Source organism: Hydra vulgaris, chromosome 06, assembly GCF_038396675.1.
Source record: "Hydra vulgaris chromosome 06, alternate assembly HydraT2T_AEP".
Classification (NCBI taxonomy): domain Eukaryota; kingdom Metazoa; phylum Cnidaria; class Hydrozoa; order Anthoathecata; family Hydridae; genus Hydra; species Hydra vulgaris.
This window is the reverse complement of record NC_088925.1, coordinates 6,340,001-6,363,340: the sequence shown is the minus strand read 5'-3', so window position 1 is coordinate 6,363,340 and position 23,340 is coordinate 6,340,001. Positions and strand designations below refer to the sequence as shown.

General features: G+C 26.7%; 1 protein-coding gene across 4 annotated transcripts in view; it reads right to left on the bottom strand.

Moving 5' to 3' along the window:
* LOC100205759 (serine/threonine-protein phosphatase 6 regulatory ankyrin repeat subunit B) overlaps window positions 1-22,005 on the bottom strand; it is a 33,302-nt gene extending 11,297 nt beyond the window's left edge. For 3 of the 4 annotated variants that reach the window (XR_010638948.1, XM_065799077.1, XM_065799079.1), the window contains exons 1-8: window positions 21,416-21,966; window positions 19,964-20,152; window positions 15,736-15,945; window positions 15,378-15,633; window positions 13,086-13,310; window positions 12,715-12,792; window positions 12,183-12,384; window positions 7,950-8,083 (exon numbers count right to left, since the gene is read on the bottom strand). Coding sequence is in view for 3 of the 4 variants with exons in the window: in XM_065799077.1 (XP_065655149.1) it covers window positions 7,950-8,083; window positions 12,183-12,384; window positions 12,715-12,792; window positions 13,086-13,310; window positions 15,378-15,633; window positions 15,736-15,945; window positions 19,964-20,152; window positions 21,416-21,898 (1,777 nt within the window). In the remaining variant the exon portion in view is untranslated. Of the gene's footprint in view, window positions 1-7,949; window positions 8,084-12,182; window positions 12,385-12,714; window positions 12,793-13,085; window positions 13,311-15,377; window positions 15,634-15,735; window positions 15,946-19,963; window positions 20,153-21,415 lie in introns of all 4 variants that reach the window. The other variant, XM_065799078.1, reaches the window with a different exon arrangement.
* Between the last annotated feature and the right edge of the window lie 1,335 nt (window positions 22,006-23,340).

The following is a 23,340-nucleotide window of genomic DNA, read 5'->3' as shown; positions in this document are numbered from 1 at the left end:
TTATATAAATTATATTTTTTTCAAGTTTATCTATTGCTATTAAATGTCTTTAAATATTATTTTGACATCAGAGAGTATTTCATTAGCAAACACAATTGGGATTAAGTCAGATTAAATCAGAAAGATTTGTAAAGATCTTTGATTTAAATTAGAAAGTTTTCAGCCTTATGTATTGTAAAGCAAAAAAAAAAAATCATCTAATAAAAATTGTTAGGTACCTAAAAAAAACGTCTTTTGAACGTCTCAAAGATGTCCAAAATGTTCAAAAGACATCCAAAATGTTCAAGACGTTTTTCTTACATCCTCACTAAGTTTGGTGCCTTCTGGGTATCCAGTGAGCATGGGACCTAAAAAAGACGTATTTTGAATGTTTAAAAAATGTCCAAAATGTTCAAAAGACGTTTAAAAGATCTCTTTGTATGTCCCATGCCCACTGGGTAAAACATGCAATCGTTAAATTCAAAACGATGAAAAATTCAAAAAAATAAAAATAAAAAAATAATTCAACTAATGCAATTCTTCAATATTTATTTTAATCTAAGGAACTTTAAGATTATCAAAGTGCTTTTATTTTAAAATTTTTCATTATTTCAAATAAATAAGCGAACATTTACGCTAATCAAAGATATCAAGTTGTGCACAGTGTCTTTGGCATTTTTTTGATATGAATTTGATGTCTCTCGAATTATACCACTCTATGGTCTTCTTAGAATAATAACAAGAAGCAAGATTAGGCCAGAACCAACAGGGGACATCGTGACTTTGATGCAAAAAATTGAAAAAGTCTAGCTTGCAAGTATTCTTTGATGTAAACAACTGAGTTTAAAGTTCTCAATGTGACAAAAGCTTGAGATCTCAAACCGCAGCTGCATATTGCTTGCCACAAGAAAAGTTTCACATCCATTTGTTCACGTCCAAGACCAATTAAAGTGTAGAATTTTGGATACAGGAGCTTTTTGATATCGCATTTGATATACTTTTCATCATCCATATTTATGAAGCCATCAAATTTTGTAAGCACTTCGTCATAAAGTTTTCGAGCTTGAGTTTTAGCAGCCAGTGATTGCTTATCTGATTGGTTTGGATATTTAATGGCTCAATAAAACTTGAAATTTTCTTAACTTTTAAAGTTTCAGAGTTTTTAATAAAAAAAACTCTGAAACTTTATACCTTTTGGCTTGTTCTCTGCTTGATAAGCTGGGATTTTGCGTGAATGATTGTATTTTGTTGAGTAAAAAATCATTAAAACAATCATTTTTATTACAATTTTGCAAGACCGTAACTTAGAAAAAATATTCAAAAAAAATAGAAATTCAATAAATAATTCATTCAACAAACTTCAGTTAAACAATAATTGAATAATTGAACAACAAACTTCAGTTAAACAATAATTAAACAAAATTCAGTTAAACAATAATTGAATAAAATTTGTCTACGATTTTTGCAGCTCTGGCTACACCATAAAACAGTGGCTCCTCGGCTCTGGCTCCACAAGCCTGGTTCTGTGCAACCAAAAAAAAATACAACTTAATATAGATGATCACAAGACTTTATTTAATAACTTATTATTTATTTAATAATTTATTATTTATTTAATAACTTGGGTGGTTATGTAGTTTAAGTGGTTTGGAGGGGGTGGGTGGCAGCTATATGGTATATATGACTTTTTGAATGTAATTAATTTTGAAATTATATTAAATAATTTCATATTTATATATTATATTTTATGAAAGAATGTTTAACCTTCGAGCGGGCGCGCTGACATAAAAGTTATGGCAAAAATTTTTTTTTTAATGAAATGTTTGTACACGTGCATTTTTAAAAATAATCAGTATCTATTCCTAGAACAATATTTATAAGTTGCATAGGTATGCATTATTTGCTTTTGTAACACAACATTTGCTTTACACTGAGTCATATGTGAATGGATATGCTGGGAATAAAATTTTTGGTGCACGACTACTAGTGTAATTTTATTTATATTTACCAGTTTTTTTATGTATCTTATAAAATTGTGAAAAAAAAATTTATATATATATGTATATATATATATATATATATATATATATATATATATATATATAATGTATTAATTATCAATTAGTTAATTAAAAAATTTATTTATCAATGGATATTATTTTGAAATTTTTCTTTTAGATACGATAAAATGTCACATAATAAAACAAGTCTTACGGAAGCAGAACTTGAAAATATTGTTCAGCGTATGTTTGAAGAAGATGAAAGTGATGATGAAAATGTGGAAAGTGATACTGAGCTTAGTGAAGAGAATATAGATACAAATGATTTTGATAGTTTGTCGGAATAAAGTAGTTCAGATGACATAAGTGAACAAAATGAAGAAAATACTGTTTGTGAGAAGTTTTATATTGCAAAGGATAAGACAACCAAATGGAATAAATTTGAAAATAAAAATGCCTCAAAAATAAAAAAAAATTAACATAGTAAAAGAAGCCATTGGCCTACAGCAATGTGCCAAAGATATCAGTAATGAATTAGAGGCTTTTTTGAAAATTATTGATACCAATATGATTGATGAAATTATAACATTTACAAATATGTACACATTAACATTTACAAATATGTACAACCATACATATTCTAAACAACGTGCAGGCATTTTTGAAAATAAACTATGGAGTATCCTATATAATGTATGGAGTAACTATGGAGTATGGAGCAGAGAAAGTTCGAGAAGAACAACAGCCTCTTAAACATGGAACATGTTGTGTGCACGACACAGGTAAAAGACCTCAGCATCAATGAAATGCCATAATTGTCAGACATTACATGTAAGCATCACTCCCAAAAGAAAATTGTATGTGCTGATTGTGCGAATATAAATAGTGATTTCAATTCTGACTAAAAAAAACATTTTTAGTTTTTTCTATCGTTTTCTTTTTATAAATAATTTTTTTTTATTTATTCATAGTTTTACAAATATGATACTTTACTAAACTCATTGAAATATTTATTTTTCTTTAATTACTGATAGTGATGCAATTTTATGTCAGCGTAAAATAGTAAAAATTTGCTGTAAGCTGAATGACATAAAATTCACAGCGCGCGTCTGTTCGTGTTAAAATAAAATGCGCACCCGCTCGAAGGTTAAGGTAAGATAAAGAATGTTAAAGGTTAGGCCAAGATTTTTATCTGTTTTTTAAAATTGTAATGATGGTCAGCCACAACCAGTATATTTACTTGTACAATCTTCATAATAACTAAAAGTTAAAATATAGGGTTGACCAAGTTTAAAAGCTTACTTAGCCTAAAAAAGGGTTGTTTTAAATTTATATGCTCAAAAAACAGTTGCATCAGAAGATTTTAGCCCACTTTTCACATGTAAAATCATTTTTAATAACACAGGTCAACAAAAAAATTTTTTTTTTCTGGTGCCGAGCAAACAACTTGTTTTTTGTATAGCATTTCTCATTTTGATTTCAAATATGCAACTCTTTTTTTACCATCACGTCAAGTTGTAAAGATATTTAGGTTCAAATCTTAAGTATTTAGGGTAAAGTCCCTAATATTGTCGAAAAAAAAGTTATTCAAAAGTATGTCAACTTGGATCTCAAAAGAAGCGTATTTTCATAGAGATTTTAAAAATGTTATTCATTTGTAATAAAAATAAGTATTTTGTGTATTTTTGGTGAATAACATTCTGTTGACTTTTTTTTAAGAGTCTTTAGCATTTTTTTACATAATTTTTTTGTCAATAAATTTTAAGGAAAAATATTTATGTTTTCTAAAATCTCTATGAAAATAGAGATTTTAGAAAACATACTTTGAATAACTTTTTTTTCGACAATATTAGGGACTTTACCCTAAACACTTAAGATTTGAACCTAAATATCTTTACAACTCGACCTGATGGTAAAAAAAGAGTTACATATTTGAAATCAAAATGAGAAATGCTATACAAAAAACAAATTGTTTGCTCGGCACCAGAAAAAAATTTTTTTTTAGTTGACCTGTGTAATCATTAAAAATGAATTTTAACCATTTTTAATTAACAATTTTTTTAGTTCACAAAAACACAATCTTATTAGCCTATTTAAACTTAATTTTTCTTCTTATATATTTTAGTCAATAAATATTTCTGATTAAAGTTTTTCTATTTTGTTACTACTTTGCTTTGAAGCCTTTAGCAAGTTTTCTGATCCAATTAAAAAGCAAGTTTTTTAATCCAATTAAAAAGCAATTTTTTTAATCCAATTACAAAACAATTTTTTTAATCAAAATAAAAAGCAAATAATTAAAAAGCAAGTATTTTAATCCAAGTTTTTTAATCCAATTAAAAACGAAATTGAAACTCATCTACAGCTATACATTTATTAGCAAAGCAATAAATTACTTTATTTAAATGTTACATATTTTCAAAGTTATTTTTCTTAGTGATTGCAGACTCTGATAGTTTTAGATGAAATTCAGAATACAGTACTATTTAAATAATAACTTTACAATTTAGCAAAGGTGAAATAGAGGCTTTAATAAATTGTGAAACATAAGATATTTAGAACTTTGTCTGTATTGAGCTTTTTTAAACAATTGACAATTTGCCTTAATATACCATTCATAAACCTAATAATGAAAATCCTAGTTAAAGTTTGCAATTTCATCATCATCATCAGCAATCAAATTTCAAATTTTTTTTTCAAAGCCATTTTTTAGATTGAGACTCAGCAGTTGTCATAACAACAAGGTGCTCAATCAAGACTTGCACATTCTTTAAAATGATCTGGTAAATATTCTATTTAACTATATACTATTCAATATTCTATTTAAGAGACAATGTGCAAGATAAGACAACAATTTTAAATATGATGCATTAACAGACAAGTCTTTTCTAATGCTTTTAGAACAAAAAGAGGATTATTATCAAATTTTTTTTCAAAAAGTTTGAAAACATTAACAACTTCTGTTGTTTTTTAAAATACCTAATTATTTTGTTTTATCCTATATTTTTTGGCAACTTATCCTTTTTCTTACAACAGACTAACTAACAGCAAGTTTATTTTTTCTTTTAATAGCAAGTTCATTTTTATTTCTTTTTGTATTGGTTTTAATTATTTCTGCAAACTTTATGATTGCCTAACATTTAAACCTTTAAAAAATTAGTATAAAAAGGTATAATTTTCTACCTTATAAGGTAGAAAATTATACCTTACTAAGGGTATATCACATATCCTACCTTAACTAAAAATTTCTACCTTTAGTTTTTAGTGTGTAATTAGAGTTGGAAGTTACTGGAAGAGAAAAGATGAAGATTGCAGTGAAAGATAACGATTGACAGATGACTTAAAGGATTGCAAATTATATGAAACAGAAAGCATCATGAAGGAAGTGAATTCTAAACAACTGATGTTCAAGGAAAAAAACTTGAACCTTGAGGAACACCTGAAAATACATAATAAGAAGAAGAGTGCTGTCCATTGAGAACAACTTTTATACTATGTTTGGAAAGGAAGGATTCAATAATCTTAAAGATGTTACCAGGTACACCATAAGAAATAAGCTTATGGAGAAGATTAGCATGCCAAACTTTATCAAAAGCTTTAAAAATGTCAAGAGTGATGGACTTAACCTCTCCACCTCTATCTAATGTCCAATAAAATCTATCAGTTATTACTGTTAGCAAGTCAGCTGTAGAATGAGAAAATTGAAATCCATATTGATAATCAGAAAGTAAGTTGTTAGTTCAAGATGAGAGATTAGGTGTTTGTTAATTAAAGATTCAAAAACCTTATTTATGATAGGAAGTAGACTAATGGGATGGTAGTTAGACAAGTCAGATCGTTCTACAGAGTTTTTGAAAATAGGGATAACAGATGCCGCTTTCCAGCAGGCTGGAAAACAAGACTCTGATAAGCACTTGTTGAATGGCTTTGAAAGTATAGACGATAGCTCCGGAGAACACTTCTGCAAGACTATAACAGGTATGTTGTCCAGGCCACAAGCTGTAGAAGAGTCTAAGCAGGAAATCACTTTAGATACAGAAGCTGGAGTGATACGAATGTCAAGCAATGGATCAATCTGCCTGAGGGCTATATCAGGTAGAACGCAACTAGTGGAATCAAGAGATGATATTGATGAGAAGTTCTTAGCAAACAATTCAGCTTCGGTGACAAAGTCTGAACCATACAAGAGAGGTGGAATTAAAGATTTGTCTTTATTATTGATACTATTAAAGATTCTCCAGCAGTCACAAGAGCCTAGTTTTTGTGATGAAACACGGGATTTCATGACCTGAGAATAGCAGGCTTTGGCGTAAGACAAAACCTTTTTACAATGGTTTCTAGCAGTAATAAACAGACGCCTGTTTACTGAAGAATTGTTTTGCTGATAGATATGGAAGTAATGGTTTCAATTGGCAATTGAAGCAGCACAACGCAAGGAAAGCCATGGAGAAGAGTGAGGCTTGACCTGGAATTGTTGAGAGGGAATAAAAGATTCCATGCCAGCCTGAATCCACGAAGTTATGTAAGAAGCACATTTGTCGACAGGAAGACGAAAGATTTCTACCCAAGGGCCATCTCGAAGAAAATCACGGAAAGAATCCCAGTCAGCTTTACTGTAGTTGTAAGAGGTTCGATAATAGGGGGATTCAGATGAGAGAAGAAGAATGAGATAACAGTTTTAGAGAGATCAAACTTTGATCAGAAGCACCTTAGGATAAATGTGGAGAAACTGAGCACTGACTAGGATCAGAAACAAGTCATAAGTCGAGTAGAGAAGGTAAATGATTCGGGTTGTCTGGAAAGCGAGTTAGAAAGTTGAGTAGGCATTAAAGCCCACAACTTTTGCCTTCTCAATATCTAACTACTTGAGTTAGGTATTGAGAAAGGCAAAAGTTGTGGGCTTAAACACCTGCAGAACCACTGACACTAGAGCCAAGCCATTCAGTGCGATGAGCATTAAAGTCACCAACAACAATATTGGCTGATGGATAAAGAGAGAGGGCTTGGTCAATTTATCAGAAATAACATCAAAAAGAGTGCAGCCTTGAGATGAAGGAAAGCAATATAGAACAAAGAGAAAGGTGATAGAGTAAAGTGGTGCTAAACAAAAGCACATAAAAGAATAGTCTGTGGATTCAAACTTAGTTTCATGACAAATGGGTGAATTCTTATGAATGTAAATGCCCAGGCCAAGCATGTGACTATTGGAGTCTTTACGAATTAAACGAAGATAACCATCAACACTAAGGTCGCAAGATGAGACAGCTAAACTCAAATTAGTCTCACAGAGAGCAAGTAGGTCTGGTGAACTTTGCAAGAAATAAGACTCAACTGAAGAAAAGTTACTTCAAAGACCACGAATATTAGTAAACGATGGGTTTAGAGAACTTGGTTATGACAATGGTTTTTTGTGTTTTATGGTTTTAGGTACTTTATTTATTTTTAAATTTGTTAAAGAACTTGACTCAAAGCATAGATAGTACTCAGTACACTATTTAATAGCCCAAGCAATTGCCTCATTACTATTAATAAAGCCATAACAAAGGGCTTCAAATGTGGTCTCAACAATGCACATCAAAATTAGGAACAGGGACACCATCCATGTAAACACCATAAAAACAGAGACACCAGCAATACCCATGCATTGAGTCAAAAAGACGATTTGGAAACTGTGTATCAAAAGGAACCAGAAACTTCATTATAACATTCAAAAAATATATACATATATATAGTATAGATGTGCCAGGTATCCGACTTGGACCTGGTATTCTAACAGTCCAACCCACAGCATCTTTATATTCTGAGTACTCTGGAAAACCATCAGAATAATCCAAACCAGGCACCTGCCGCATATATATTTAGGGTATCCAAAAAATGATTATTTTAAGCTAATTCTATATTTATATTTGACATCAACTAAAGATAATAGCTTGCAATGAGTTAATAATTTTTTTTTTATATAATATAACTTACCATCATCAGCGTTCATACAAGCCAGGTGCAAGGGAGTTTCTCCAAGATTATTTTTAACATCAATGTTTGCTCTTTTTAATGATAACAACCACAAGGAGTCAACAGATGAGTTAATTACTGCAATGTGGGATGGTCTAAAAAGTTGATTAATCATATAATAAAAAACAACAAAGTTAAAATATAATTAAAATAACAAGGAAAAAAAAAGGAAAAAAAAAAAAATAAAGCAAACAATAGAAAAAATTTTTGCTGTTATTTTAGTGAACATAACCTGTACTGACTACAGGATGTACAACTTATTTAAAATGCGTGTCAAAAAAAAATAAAAGACCCAACCAGAACTGGCATTTATGCTCATAATTACTGTGTAGAATAACGTGTATAATAATGTGTATTTAGATTGCACTTTTTGCACGCTGAAAACTTTTTTTACCAAAAAAAAGATCTTGCCTAAAAGAAAGAGGGTCTCATTAGAGGAACCAACTTGAGCTAGTTTTATTTAATAAGCTTCTTCTCTCTTTTTTAAGCAAAAAGAGAGCCTATGACAACAGTATTCGATACAATGACGAATGTTCACACTCAATATTGACTAAACAATCAAAAAGTAATGACTTTTTGTCAAGACTGGAGTGTTGTTTCATCAGCAAATAGAATCATTGTAGAGGTAAAATTATCAGGAATAGCATTATTATAGATCAGGAACAATACAGGACCAAAGATTAAATCTTGTGGCACCCTAGAAGTTATTGAAAATAAAGGAGGGTGATGACCATTAAGGACAATTTTAATACTACAATAAGAAAGTTATGATTCAATATTTTTATAAAATTTATCAGATTCACCTTATAAAGTAAAGCAATAGGTAACAGGTAATGGAAACCTCTTTTTTTTGTTATATTATTTGTTTATAAAATTTAAACAAACAATATCATAGTACATTATACTCCTAACTTCAATAAAAATTTTTTAAAGCAACAATATATGGAAAGTCTTGCTATTTGGCTGTAAAAGACATATATTTCAAGCTCACAATCTTTACTAAACTGCCTCTTAGTGTGAATGTAACTGCCCACACAGCCTAAAGATGGTGTGGCAAGGATTTTATTCTTCGATTGTACTTTGCTGCATTAAAGCCAAAAAAAATCACAATTTTATCATCTGAAACTTTGCAAAAAACACCAAATGAAGCATCATGTCATTTTCTTAAGCGAAGGAGCTTGCACGCGAGTCAATGTTTGCTGGTCAACAAACTCATGCTTTCATTCCCAACACTTCACACCTTCCGCTTTGCATTTAAATTATAATTTGCAATGCATTCACTGCTGATTGTCTTGGTGGTTTACACCTTTTAACAGGGCAACTTGACATTAAGCAAATATTGTCAAGATATGATTCCAAGAAAATACAATTAACATTCTTGATTTGGCCTGGCAGTTTACCAGATTTAAACTCCATAAAAAAACTGTAAGGTAAAATTGAAAGCAAAAGTTTGTGAACCAAACCTAATCTCACTAGTAGATCTGAGATATTTCATAATGAAAGTGAGGTGTCATTAAAAATAACACCCAAGTATTTTGAATCTTTTGTTGCCTCAATGTTAGGAATAAAAGAAGCTGTTCAAAAATTTAAAGTTTGCATACAAAAAGCTAAAACATATTGTATACAGTGACTTCTTTATTCTTTCATGTTTTTGAATGCTGTTTTTTGAATTAAAATGTTTTATAGCAATAAATGTGTACACTATACAGTACAAATACAGTAAATATTGGGTTTGTCATAATTGTATACACACATATAAATATATATACACTTATATATCTATATTTATCTAGCATATAATTTGGTATGCAACAGTTGAAATTAACACACACACACACATACATATATATATACACACACACTATTATATACATTATATATTTAATAGCATGGCAGCATTATCAAAAAACCAAATTGAAAATCAATTTAAAGGTACCAATATTGTCATTCTGATACTTTAGTTGTTTTATTTAGAGTAACATTGGCACTCCATCAACTTTATTTAGTACAAATATTTTGTACTTTCAATTTCAATTAGTTTATTTAGCGCATAGACCATAATGATCACCTAACTATTCTAAAATAGCACATCTTTATTAGGAGACTTAGGAATAGTAATTTTTATCTTAAAATTTTTATTTAGTATATAAAAAACCCCAACTTATGTGATAACAATAATAATAAAATGTTATATATTAATAAAATTAAATATTTATTTTAATCTCTTGAGCAATGTAATAACAATAAATGTGAAAATATTTTTAAGAAAAACATGATTTACCTATTATTTTTATGCTATTTACAGTATCATAATTTGTATTTTTTTATTGGTTTGTTATGATTTTATTAGTATGTTAATATTTCTCTGCAATGTTTTCAAATTTTGATTTTATGTTCCAAAGTTTTAATTGTAATTTTATCTTTTGAAAATGCAGTATGTAAACTACAAAACATATCAAGATAAAAAATATCATGTTTTTCTTAAAAATATTTACACATTTATTTAATCGCACTGATGATTTGCAGTTATAGTTATAACATTTCACTGATTCAAAGTTTGTAATTGTTTCATTTTCGGTATACAAAGTCTTTAATGATTCTTTAAAGTGTTTAAAATCTAATACCAGCGTACAAAAAAGCAATGCCCAAATTTTGATGCCCAATCATTTTTAGGCTGGCATGCACAATTTAAAAATTCATCTTTATTATTGCTATTAAATTAAAATAAAAACAGCAATATTATTGCTTTGAATAAATTATAAATAATTTTTAAAAAACCTGGCAAAACAAAGGTTTTATTAAAATTCCTGATAAAATAATTAAAATAAAAACAGCAACGAAAAAAAAAAGTTTTATATAAATATTAAAAAAAAACAATAAAAATAAAAATGGAAAGCCAAACATTTTATTTAAACTCTAAAAAAAATATTTTAAATAAATACATCAAAACGATTGCTTAATTTAAGTTCTAAATTAAAGTAAATTATTTAAATAAAATTAATTATTTTAGGTGTCCCAATAAGTCCTTACGGTCTTATCACAGAGCACTGCGGAAAAGCATTTGAAAGGAAGTTCATGCCTCCTTTTTTACCAATGTTATTAAACTTGCCCAGAGGTGGCGTTGAATCACGGATCTCTAGTTTCTGAGGCAAATAAAAACAGCAAAACAAATGTTTTATTTAAATTCTAAATAAAATAATTCATACATAAAATTGCTTTCACGATTTTTCAAAAAAGTATTTGATAGACAAAAAAAGATTTGTTGCAGTTAAAAATAAAATCTTAAATTTTTAAAGCGCTTTTTTTATAAACTTGCCAGAGTTTTTGTAGGCAAACATAGAAGACTGTATTAGCATTTTGAACATTTTTTTTTTGGTTATTCTCGCATTCATTCAACCAGCTGGCATATCTTTTTCCAACTACACTTCACTTTATTTTGCTCTATAATCTTTCAATATTTCAGCATCAGTTTTTAGCATTAAATGCAAATAAAATTTTATTCAATAAAACTTCTGTTTGCAATATTGTTCTTTTTTTAAATAAACAAAAAAATTGCATTTTAATCAGTAAAAACTGCTTTCTCATTAAATTTTTTTGTCAAAAATAGTAATTTCTTCCCCATAATTGTTTAAAATTAAATTACCTCCAATGAGGAAAAGTAATTAAAAATAGATTTATGTGCAACAAAATAAATAAAAAAAAACAGCAGATAAAACAATTAAAAAAAAAATTGATTTATGGTTTAAAAAAGTTTTTACTTCAACTTTTTATAAAAAAGCAATTGTAATTGTGATGGTTGTAACATACTTTGTAATATCTTGATAAAACACAATCTTTTAAAAAAATATTAAGAATATGAAGAAATTTATACTTTCACCATAATTTGATTAAGTTTGGTAAAAAGTTATAACAACTTGTTTCATAAATATAATTACTTTATTGACCTAGCTGGAGTGCATTAAGATATATACAAGAAAATAAAAAGCAGAATGATTAGTTTTTGTCTATAAGTGAAACTTAAATGCAGTAGTTATTTAAAAATATAGCTTTACTTTTAAGTATGTACTGTAAAACCTTTAAAAAATCTTAAAAGTACAAAATATAGTAAATATACATACATGCGCACACAAAAAACTCCATTTATAATTACCCGTGAATTAAAGGAAATGTAAAATTCCATAAATAAATGCATACGTGTTTCCAGCTTGATCTTGCCTATCACAATCTGCTCCTGCATTGAGTAAAATCTCTGTGAATTTGGATGTATTTCTTATTTCACAAGCTAAAAATAGAGCTGACCTTCCTTTGTTATCTAACTGATCAATTTTAATAGAAAGATGCTGAGTAAGCAGCTCCAAACATTCAAGCTTTTGAAATTTACATGCAAGATGCAAACCTTTATACCAAATTTGTAAACAAAAAAACAACAAAAAAAACGAAACAAAAAACAATAAAAGGAAAGTTTTTAAAATATAATTATTAATAATAATAAAAACAATAATATTATAATCAATATTATTTAATATTATAAACAATAAATAATATTATAAACAAAAATATTTTATTTTTATTTATTTGATTTGAATTTTATTTTTAAAATACTTTGACATGAATCTAACTTACAACAGAAAAAATAATTGTGTGTGTCTATTTGAAATTGAAACTTGTTTGTTAATTTTGCTATCATAACTATGAAACTTAAACACTAAAAAACTTATTTACTTACAACTAAGTGAACTCTCGCTTGCTGTAATATTGGGATCAACATTTTCAATCAGAAGTATTTTAAGAGCTTGAATATTCCCTTAAAAGCAATATGAATTATCTATCTGTATCTGTATTTAATAAGAATTATTTAAAATATTAGGTATTTCTTGAAAAACATGATACCATGACTAAAAGTGATACTCAAAAAATTAAAAAAAAGAGGAAGTAGGATGCAAGGGAAAAACCAGTAAAAGTTTGTCTTAGTATAATTAGCTTAGAGATTTTTAAACAACCATTAAAAGAAGATGACGTGAAAAAAAAAAATTAAAAAAATAGACTTTTTGTTAAAAAGTCATTTATTTTGTTATTATAAAATTTAATATCTCTTACCAGTACAAACTGCCCAATGTATTGGTTGGCAACCTTGTTCATCAATAACACTCAAATCAGCATTAACTTTAACCAATTGTTTTAAATAATTAACCTTTGCTTCACTAACACCTTCTGGTGGAGCATTTACAGCATAATGGATTGGGTAAACACCATATTGATCAGGAATGTTTACAGATAATCCAACACTAACTAGTTCCATCAAACAAAGAGTTGATGCATATTCTTTAAGAACAAACAAAACACATTTTTGCTTTATCATAAAACTTATTAGAAAATATAAATTTTCAAATGAATTTATAAATATATAAGCAAAATTATTTAAACATTGTTAAAATCATTTATAGAAATATAAATATTGGAGAAAATTTTTAATGCTATTTTTAAAATAGTTGCTTTAAAAAACAATTAAAATTAATAATTGGTTAATATGATGCAAATACAATTTTTTTAAGATGTATACTTGGTATATCTATTATGTAGCTTTGAAATACTTTACTTAATAGGTATGTTGAACCAATATACTTGATGCCACTATTGAAAATTTTTTATTATTTTTATTAAATATTATCCTTAATTTAATTTTGTTAAATGAAAGATGTTAAATAAACGATGTTTTATAAAAGAGAAATTCTATTCTTTTTACTAAATAGTTAGAACTTTTTTGTTTACTGGAGACTTTATTTAATTTATTTAAAAATGAAATATTTTTTTTCATTTTTAGATAAATTATTTTCTTATTTTTTATTTTTCTATATTTGGTTGGTTTAACAAGGTATTGCGCAACATGTAACACACTCAACAAACACTTTGCAAATAAGTTTGAGTAAACTTTTTATCTATGTATAAGATATTCAGAGAAAACCTGATTACCCAGCATGCTAATTGGGCCCATTAAAACCTAAGAGAAATAAAAAAATATTCTCACAATAGTTTAGATATTGTATTAGTACTATTATTTAAATTTAGGCAGTTGTCCAAGTCAGAAATATACAGATTATCTAGAAGAGCTTGTTATCGGAATGATAAATTGTGTTCACAGTTTATCATTCCAATTTTTATAAGTTAGATGGTTTGTGCTTATATTTTAGAATGTGCCAGATTTTTATTTTTCAAGTTCACTTGGTTTATTAAAACGAGGTATAAAAAAGCTGTCACATACATGAAGTGTTATTTATTTTGTGGTTACTTCCTACTTTATATCTTTATATTTTATACAAATATTTTGTACTTATTATATTCAAAAAGATTGTGGTCTAACTTCTTAAACTTTTTAAAATTTAAAATCTAAATTCATTTTATTATATTAAAATTAAAAATATTGTTAAATATTCATAAATTTAAATTTATTTTATTAAATTTAATTTAACTTTTTTCAAAAATATAAAATGCATTATTACAATTTCCATTTTAAAATTTTAAAATTTACTTTTACTTTTAAAATTTCCAAACTATGTTAAAAGAAAAGATAAACTATGTTAAGGAAAAGAAAATTCTTCTTATCAAATTTAATTTAAGTAACTTGTTCGTTATTTTACATAATTTCTTTATTATAACTTTTTTTTTCTATTACAACTATTTCATTTATTTATTTATAGTTTCAAATTAATAATTTTTTTTTATACCATTAAGAAAGTGTTAATATACAGAAATGCTTAATGCACACTTATAACTGTATATAAATGCATTGCAGGATAAACTCATTAAAATCATATTATTATTGTTATTAATAATAATATTTATGATTTAAACTTCAATATTTGATAATATTTTAAGACTTTAAGATTAGATTTTAACTTTATTTTTTATTTATAATACTTGAATAAACTTACTATGTTTATGGTTTAAACAAACTGTGTAAGTTTTGATTGTTATTATTTTTTGCTGTTTTTTTATTGATTTACTTTTTCAATTTTTTTTTTTTTTTTACAACTTATTGTTTTTTTTACAACTTATTGTTTTTTTTACAACTTATTGTTTTTTTTTTGCAACTTATTGTTTTTTTTACAACTTATTGTTTTGCTTTTCCATAAACTTTCTCAATATGATAAATTGAAATTTTCATTAAAACAGTGTTCACAGCTTTTACTGAGAATGATAAAATTAAGAATTTTAAAATAAGAAATATTTCCAGATATTGCAATTCACAATCACTATATTAAATCTCCATAAACATGTAATGCAGCTTGGACTTATAACAGTTAAACTAAACCATAGTCTGTGAAATTATTAAAAAAAATTTTTTAAATCATCTATAACAATTTAGAACTTAAATTAAAATTAAAATAAAACCTGTGGCATAATGAATCAAAGTGTGCTTTTCATTATCTAACACTGATGCATTTGCTCCATGATCTAGTAAAGCTCGAACTATAACTTGATTGTTAAATATGATGGCAGAATGAATAGGATAACAATGATTAAAGTCACATTTATTTAATAGCTTCTTCTCATACTTCAACAAAAGGTCAACACATTGCTTGTCACTATTGAAGCATGTCAAATGAAGAGCAGTTTTACCAACATTACAACAAATCATTGCATCAACCTTTTTGAAAAAAAAAAAGTTCAATGTGTTTGTTAAAGATTTAAGGAGGGGAGTGTTATAACATTATTTGTTTTTATCCTATAAAAACTTAAAATTTTATACCTGACTATCCAATAGTATTTTAACATTTTTAACCAAACTGTGATAAACTGCATGCATAAGTGGAGTTTTTCCATCTTTATCTTTTGATTGCAGTTCACTTACTGTACAATGAGATGCCAGAAGTTTTAAAGAAGCACTGTTTTGCTGATTTGCAGCCAAATGAATCATATTATACTGATTTGTACCAAGTGGAAACAAGTTTACTTTATGCTAGTTTAAAAAAATTAAAAATCTTAGAATGTTAGCATATAAACAGTTTGCTAAAAATCTATCAAAACATTAATGTTTTAAACAACTTTACTGAAAATATAATAAATAACTAGATCTATAGACCTATAAGAGTAAAATGGATTCAAATAAAATAGTTGAGAGTTTCAATTAAATTTTTTTTTTACAGAATAAAGAATTTTTTTTTTTAAGTTGTTGAATTTAGAGCTACATTTAAATATATGCAAATCAAATAGAAATTTTATTTAAGTAAAAAAAAATTATTTGAATCTTCCCCCAAATTTGTGAAGAATAATATATAATATGTAATCTGATGGATAACTTGAAGACTGCTTTGATAAAAAGCCAAGTAATAAAAAATAAAAAAAACTAAAAACCAACCCAATAACTAATACTAATTAAAAAAGTAACCAATTATTAAAGTAAAAAGGGTAATTTTTGTGATGTTCAGTTGTTTCTGGAGGTCAGAATTTTTATAAGTCATCTGTGCTTTTTAATGAAAACCTTTACATATTGCATTAACATGATTGTTTTACAATGCCAAACTTTACATTTTTGAGTTGTTGATGTTTCACCCAAAACTTTGTCATTTTTTACACTTGCTGCCATTTTACGGTTTGCTGCCATTGATGTTGCCAGAGAAACCATAGTTTGGTTTGTTTGGTGCTCATCATCAAGTTAAGCTTTTCTTTTAGCTGGCTATGCTGTGTTTGTCTCGTTAGGTTAACTGAGATACCCCCCTTCATATCATGGCACAAATACATTTTTTTTAATTAGATGTCAATATGTTTGAAACATTACTTGAAAAGCTGCTGCAAACAATTGAGCAAATTTTAAACTTCTTTTTGAACAGCCTCACTAAAATATTAAAAATATTGGCTATGGAGTTAACTTTGAAACTAATGCTGTATGATATATGCTGATGCTATATGTTATTGGTATAGATTTCGAAAACAATGGCTCAATTACTGAGGTTCAAGCTTAGATAATAGTGTTTAAAACATATTAACAATTTGCATTTTCAACTGATCAAAAATTTGTTTCTGCTTGACTGATCTGAAGCAGAAATAAACTTGTATTTTGAAAAAAATTGTAAAAACTTTGCCAGAGCTGTTTTATTTGTAATTGGCTGAAACATTTGATAAATTGAAAAACTTAATCTCTGCATAAAACCATTGAAGAAATTTACATCAAACTTGTTTGACAATAAACATAAACATTTATCATCTATCAGCCATTTGATAGATTATTAGTAATAATGACTAAAAAATGTATGACAAACAGGTTGATAAGCAAATTAACAAAATATTGTTTTCAATGCAAATAAAAATGCCATGATAGGTAATATGTTGCAAGTCCATCCATAACTAAAATACAAATACTTACAATTGGATAACTAAAACTAGACTAAACGATTTAATTTATAAAAAATTACAAAGTTAATAACTAGCATGCTTTATTACACATAGTTCATGAACTTTGTTTTTAACTCAAGTTTTAACCAGAGATAGCCGATTTATATTTGAAAAAAGATTCTTGACCTACATTAAAAGTTATATAAGGTTACATTTTAAGTTCACTAATAACAAATTTTTTAAAGTTTTGTGTCTATTTTTTATTTAAAAAATATTATTTGGTCAGAAACTTAACAATTTATTAAAAAAAAAAAATAATTTTGTAATAATATTTTATGTTATCTTATTCACAAAAAGATTCTCTAAGTTTATGAACTAAAACTTTTATCTTGTACTTCTATGTATATAATCTTAAGGCTGATTGGGATTTCTTTTGCGGCTTTTTCGTGAGGGTCTTTAGGCTGATGTCTTTCAAATCTCTCCTGGAGTCACGCAAGTTGGAAGTTTTTATTCCTTGCCAGTTGCCAGTTAAAAGTTGAACCTTACTCTAACTAATGGTTTCCTTAATATTCTTCCTGCTTTAAGTTTCTATTTTTATTTGCAACAATTTTCATATTTTTCACAAGAACAAATCTCTTGAAAACAAATGTTTTGTTATCATTGCAAAAAAATCAATTCAAAAAGAATTTGTCTAATGTCTATTGTCTAAAGCTCAATTATTCTTAGATAACCAAATTTTGTATTTCATCTCAGAAAGAAATAAGATTTTCAAGACTTTTAGAGAATCTTTGACAGTACCACCAAAAAAGGCAAGTTTAACATTTTATCTCTCATACATGGACCTGGTCTTATTACCTCTCCTCTTTATGTTTTGAGTTCTCTATATAATGTCTTTTTGGATATTTCACCCCTTAACCTTTCATGCAAACTATATACTATATATCCAAACTATTGCAAAGTTACATCTGCTAAAGTTTTGTTCACAATTTTTTTATTCATGATTTTTTTTTTACCTCTATAAACTTCTTACTCATTCTTGTATGGAATATTGCTATCATAGTTGAGAAGATTTTTCTAATGATACCTTTCCTTTTTTAGAAAAGTCCAAAAAATATATTTTTAATATAGCTGGAACTGCTCTAGCTGTCAAGCATGAGCCTATGTCCCTTTGTGGTAAAATTTTATCACTTTCTTCTACAGATAAAATATCATGATCTCTTGTTCTATTGACCAAAACTCAACCTTACACAACTCATCATTCAGCAAAGTCACATCATTTTACTGTAAATGCATTAGTTACTTAATTAGTTAATGCATCATTTTACTGTAAATGCATTAGTTAAACTTTAACAAGTTTAATATTTAGTATTCAAAAAACTTTAATTCATTTAGTTTTGATCCTTTAAACAATTTTTAGCTTTCAGAAATCTCTTCCACCTATATGCATTTCTAAACAATTTGTAGTTTTTTAATACAGCCTGTTTTCTTACTCTTTAAAGTGATCCCAAACCTCTGAGACATGTTGTGCTCATATTAAAGAGAATGATAAAAAAAATGTTTGGGTTAAATTTTTTTGATTAAAACAAAAGAATAAATTAATACCAAAAAAAAAACTAACTTTTTAATTTTAGTCAAAGCTTGCCTTCTCCATTTTATTGTAGGCCTAAAGGTCAGCATAATATACGCCGCAATCTACAGACTTGATAACTTATTCAAGCGCATTCTATTCCTAAAAGTTTCAGTACATGATCTCATTGACTTATTTGTTTGTTTACATAATCAATCTCTTACCCAAACAAAAAAATCAATGATGCCATGTACCGAAACTCTCAACATGTCTTGGAGGTTTGGAATCCCTTTAACTCTTAACATTCAAAAATTTGAACTTTAGAGTGTACTTGTAAAAAACAGATTATAGTGATTATCACAAAAACATTCTTTAGACAATAGATAATAGTTAAACTATTCTTAAGAGTATAGATAATAGTAAACCATTAACATATTACATCTTAAATAATCCTTTTTAAATACAATATCAGAATATATTATTTGACATGAATTAATTATTACCATTATTAATTGAATTTTTTTTAAATAAAATTTTGTTAATTAATACTTACACACTAATGCAAATTATTATTAACCACTAACACAGTAGATAAAACAATTGATTAGCATGCTGTGTTATAGACAAGCAATTTAAAGTTCAAATTGACAAGGGTTTCTCCTTCGTATAAGTTTCATTTCACTGAGGCAGTTTTAATTTGTTAACATCAATCTTACAAATGTAGGCATGCCTATATATACACCATAGTATAGTTATTTGCACATGATGCTAACAGTTCCCCTGCCTATATCATAAAAGTATTATTTATTTACATAGAATAAGATTAACTTCTTTAAGATTAAAGATTAACTCTTCTGGATATTCACCTCTTCAATGTCTACCTAAGGTCATCTGCATATGATCATAGTTTTGCTAAAACTATATTTATTATTAATAAAAACTCTTTATTATTTTTTTTTCATATTTTTTTTATTTATTATTTTTTATCTAACTCTTTATTTAAACTCTCAAATTATTTTCTATTTATAAACTATTTATTTATATATTAGCGTGAAAAGAAAATAAACAAAAAACTTACTTTAAGTAACAGGTTTAAAAACTCTGTCTGATTGTTTTCTATAACATGAGCAACTAAACTTTTGCCATTATTTGTATCACTATTCATATCAGCACCTGCAGCCAAAAGTAACTGAAATATTTCCAGATCATTTTTAAGCAAAGCATGGCATAGTGGTGTTGTATTTGAAGAATCAGCACAATTTAAATACTAAAAAAAATTGTTCAATTAACTGAACTGTAATTAAATTTCTTACACCTCACCCTCAAAACAAATGTGTTTTATGGTTTTGTTTGAAACATATGTGTTTCATGGTTTTGTTTGAAACACATGTGTTTCATGGTTTTGTTTGAAACACGTGTTTTATGGTTTTGTTTGAAACACATGTGCTTTATGGTTTTGTTTAAAACACATGTGTTTCATGGTTTTGTATGAAACACATGTGTTTTATGGTTTTGTTTGAAACACATGTGTTTTATGGTTTTGTTTGAAACACATGTGTTTTATGGTTTTGTTTGAAATACATGTGTTTCATGGTTTTGTTTGAAACAGATGTGTTTTATGGTTTTGTTTGAAACACATGTGTTTCATGGTTTTGTTTGAAACAGATGTGTTTTATGGTTTTGTTTGAAACACATGTGTTTTATGGTTTTGTTTGAAACACATGTGTTTCATAAGCATATTAAGAACTTGCATTTTTCTTTTTAAATTTATTTCATAATAAGGAATTTTTAATCACTTATACAGAGAAAACCAATTAATGAATTTACTTGTTATTTTTACTTATTAAATTCTACCACTAAAACACTACTCACTGAAATACTACATTCCAAAAATTATTAAATATATTTATTCCCATTATTATTTTTAATACAAAAAAGTCATAATTTTTACTTATCAAATTCTCAGCACATTTTATTAATATTATTTTCATATACTATCTAATTAAAATTCATATATTCTTTATATATATAATAAAAACTTCATTTTTTCTAACTTCTTGAGTGCAGTCTTTTCGTGTTTGGATTTACATATAATTATATATAAATATCATTAAAGAATCATTACATAAGGGACATTAAACACTGCTTTTTATTATATTTCATTGGCTTGGTGTAATAATAACACTGCAATAATAATAGCAAAATAATGGTAATAGCAAATTATATAACTTTGTATTATCAAACTAATTCGTAAAATTTGGAAATTGCTTGAGTCATAATCTTAAATCTTAAAATATAAAAAGTAACAGAATTGTAAATACTATTCTACTACAAACTAATAGTAAAAAATATCTTTAGTTTCCATATCCCCAAAATTATTCATTCATTCTTCCATAAAATATTCATAATAATTTTTGCCAGGCAACAAAGTTTTGTAGGTGAAAAGAAAACAGCAATGAAAGGGGAAATTTAGATATAATAATATATGTATATATTAGACAAAAGTAATTATAATTATACAAATAAATACCTGCTTTTGTGACTCAAAACCAAGAACCAACTTTACAAACTTAACAAGTTTTCTAGAAACAGCCAGATGCAATGGAGACATATCAAAATTGTTCTTTGATTCTACAGTATGTCCTTTTGCACCTTGTTTTAATAAATACCAACATATTTCATATTTTTCATTTATTATTGACCAATGTAGAGCAGTTCGCCCTTGCTTATCTTTAGCATCAAGAGGAATGCCTGTTTGTGACAATATTTTTAAACATTCCAGGTGGTCCCCTTCATCTACTTTTTCAGCAGAGCCCTGTATGCAATTAATTAGTATTGGTACACCCTCTGCATCATGAGCATTTAAAGCTAACCATCTTTTCTCTTTTTTAATTTTTTCTGAGTTCACAACATCTTTCAAGTCACGATAATTGCCTTGATATGAAGATTGAAATAAGAATATTGCGAGATTGATTTCAGATTTATGATGTCGAGATTTTTTTTCATTACTCATTTTTTACATCTTTATATTTTATAAATTCAACACTAAAATAAAAAATGTATGCCCTGAAGCCCTTGCAGATGACTATTTTAGTATGATGTCATTAACGATGTAAGGCTAGGTATGCAACAATATTTGTGATAAGATATACACATATGTTTATATATATATATATATATATATATATATATATATATATATATATATACATATACATATACACATATATATATACACATATATATATACACATATATACATACATATATATATACATATATATATATATATATATATATATATATATATATATATATATATATATATATATATATATATATATATATATTGTAGGCATATTTATAATATATATATATATATATATTTTATATATATATATATATATATATATATATATATATATATATATATATATATATATATGTAATTATATAATATATATAGATATTATATATTATATATATATACATAATATATATACACAGGGGTATTTTAGGAAAAAAATTTGGACGGCGGTACCCCAAGAGAAATTTAGCGGAAAATCAGCATTTTTTTTGTGAAAAAATTAAAACTTGCTGTAAAAAAAAAAAAAAAAGTCCTCAAAATTTAATATGGGATGCTGTCGAAAACTATATATTATACATAATGTCGCATTTTATAATAAATTACAGATATTTTGACACTTAATAACTAAATTAGTGATGCGCCATCGCCAAAGGTCGACTGAGGCTAATTATAGGGTTTAATGTATGTATATAAAGGTAATATCTTATTAATAGGTATGCAACTTGCATTTATAAGGTGTAACTATGCACCATTTTGGTTTGGCTTAATAGTCAATACCGATGCATCGGCCAATGCTGATTAAACAACCGATACCATCGGCTGATTAATCGGCTAATGGTTAAGCCGATTAATTGGTTGCTGGCTACTACTAATAGCATAGGCTAGTAGATCAAATCACTTCTGATGAATAGGTACATGTTAAATATGTAATTAATACTTAATATTATAATACCCTTAAATAAATACATTAAACCTATTATTAGCCACAATCGGCATTAGCCGATGGCACATCACTAAACTAATCATTTTAATTACTGCCTATTTGATAAAATTAGTAAGTAACCATCATGCTGAACTAAAAAAAAAAAATTTCAATTTACAAAACAATAGTATAATAACTAAAACTTGTCAAATATTAACTTGCAATATTTCAAATTTTCATTTGAATACAAACAAGTCAAATATTTGAGCCAGGGAGCATCAAATAGAAAACTATTAGACTTGTCAAATAAAAAAATTTTCATTCAACAATCTTAAAATAGATAAACTTGTAGGTGTTTCTGAATTTTACGTTTTAATTATTTGTTAGAAACTTCATTAGCTTAACTAATACGAAATATTTAAATTTATTTTTATTTGTATAAGAT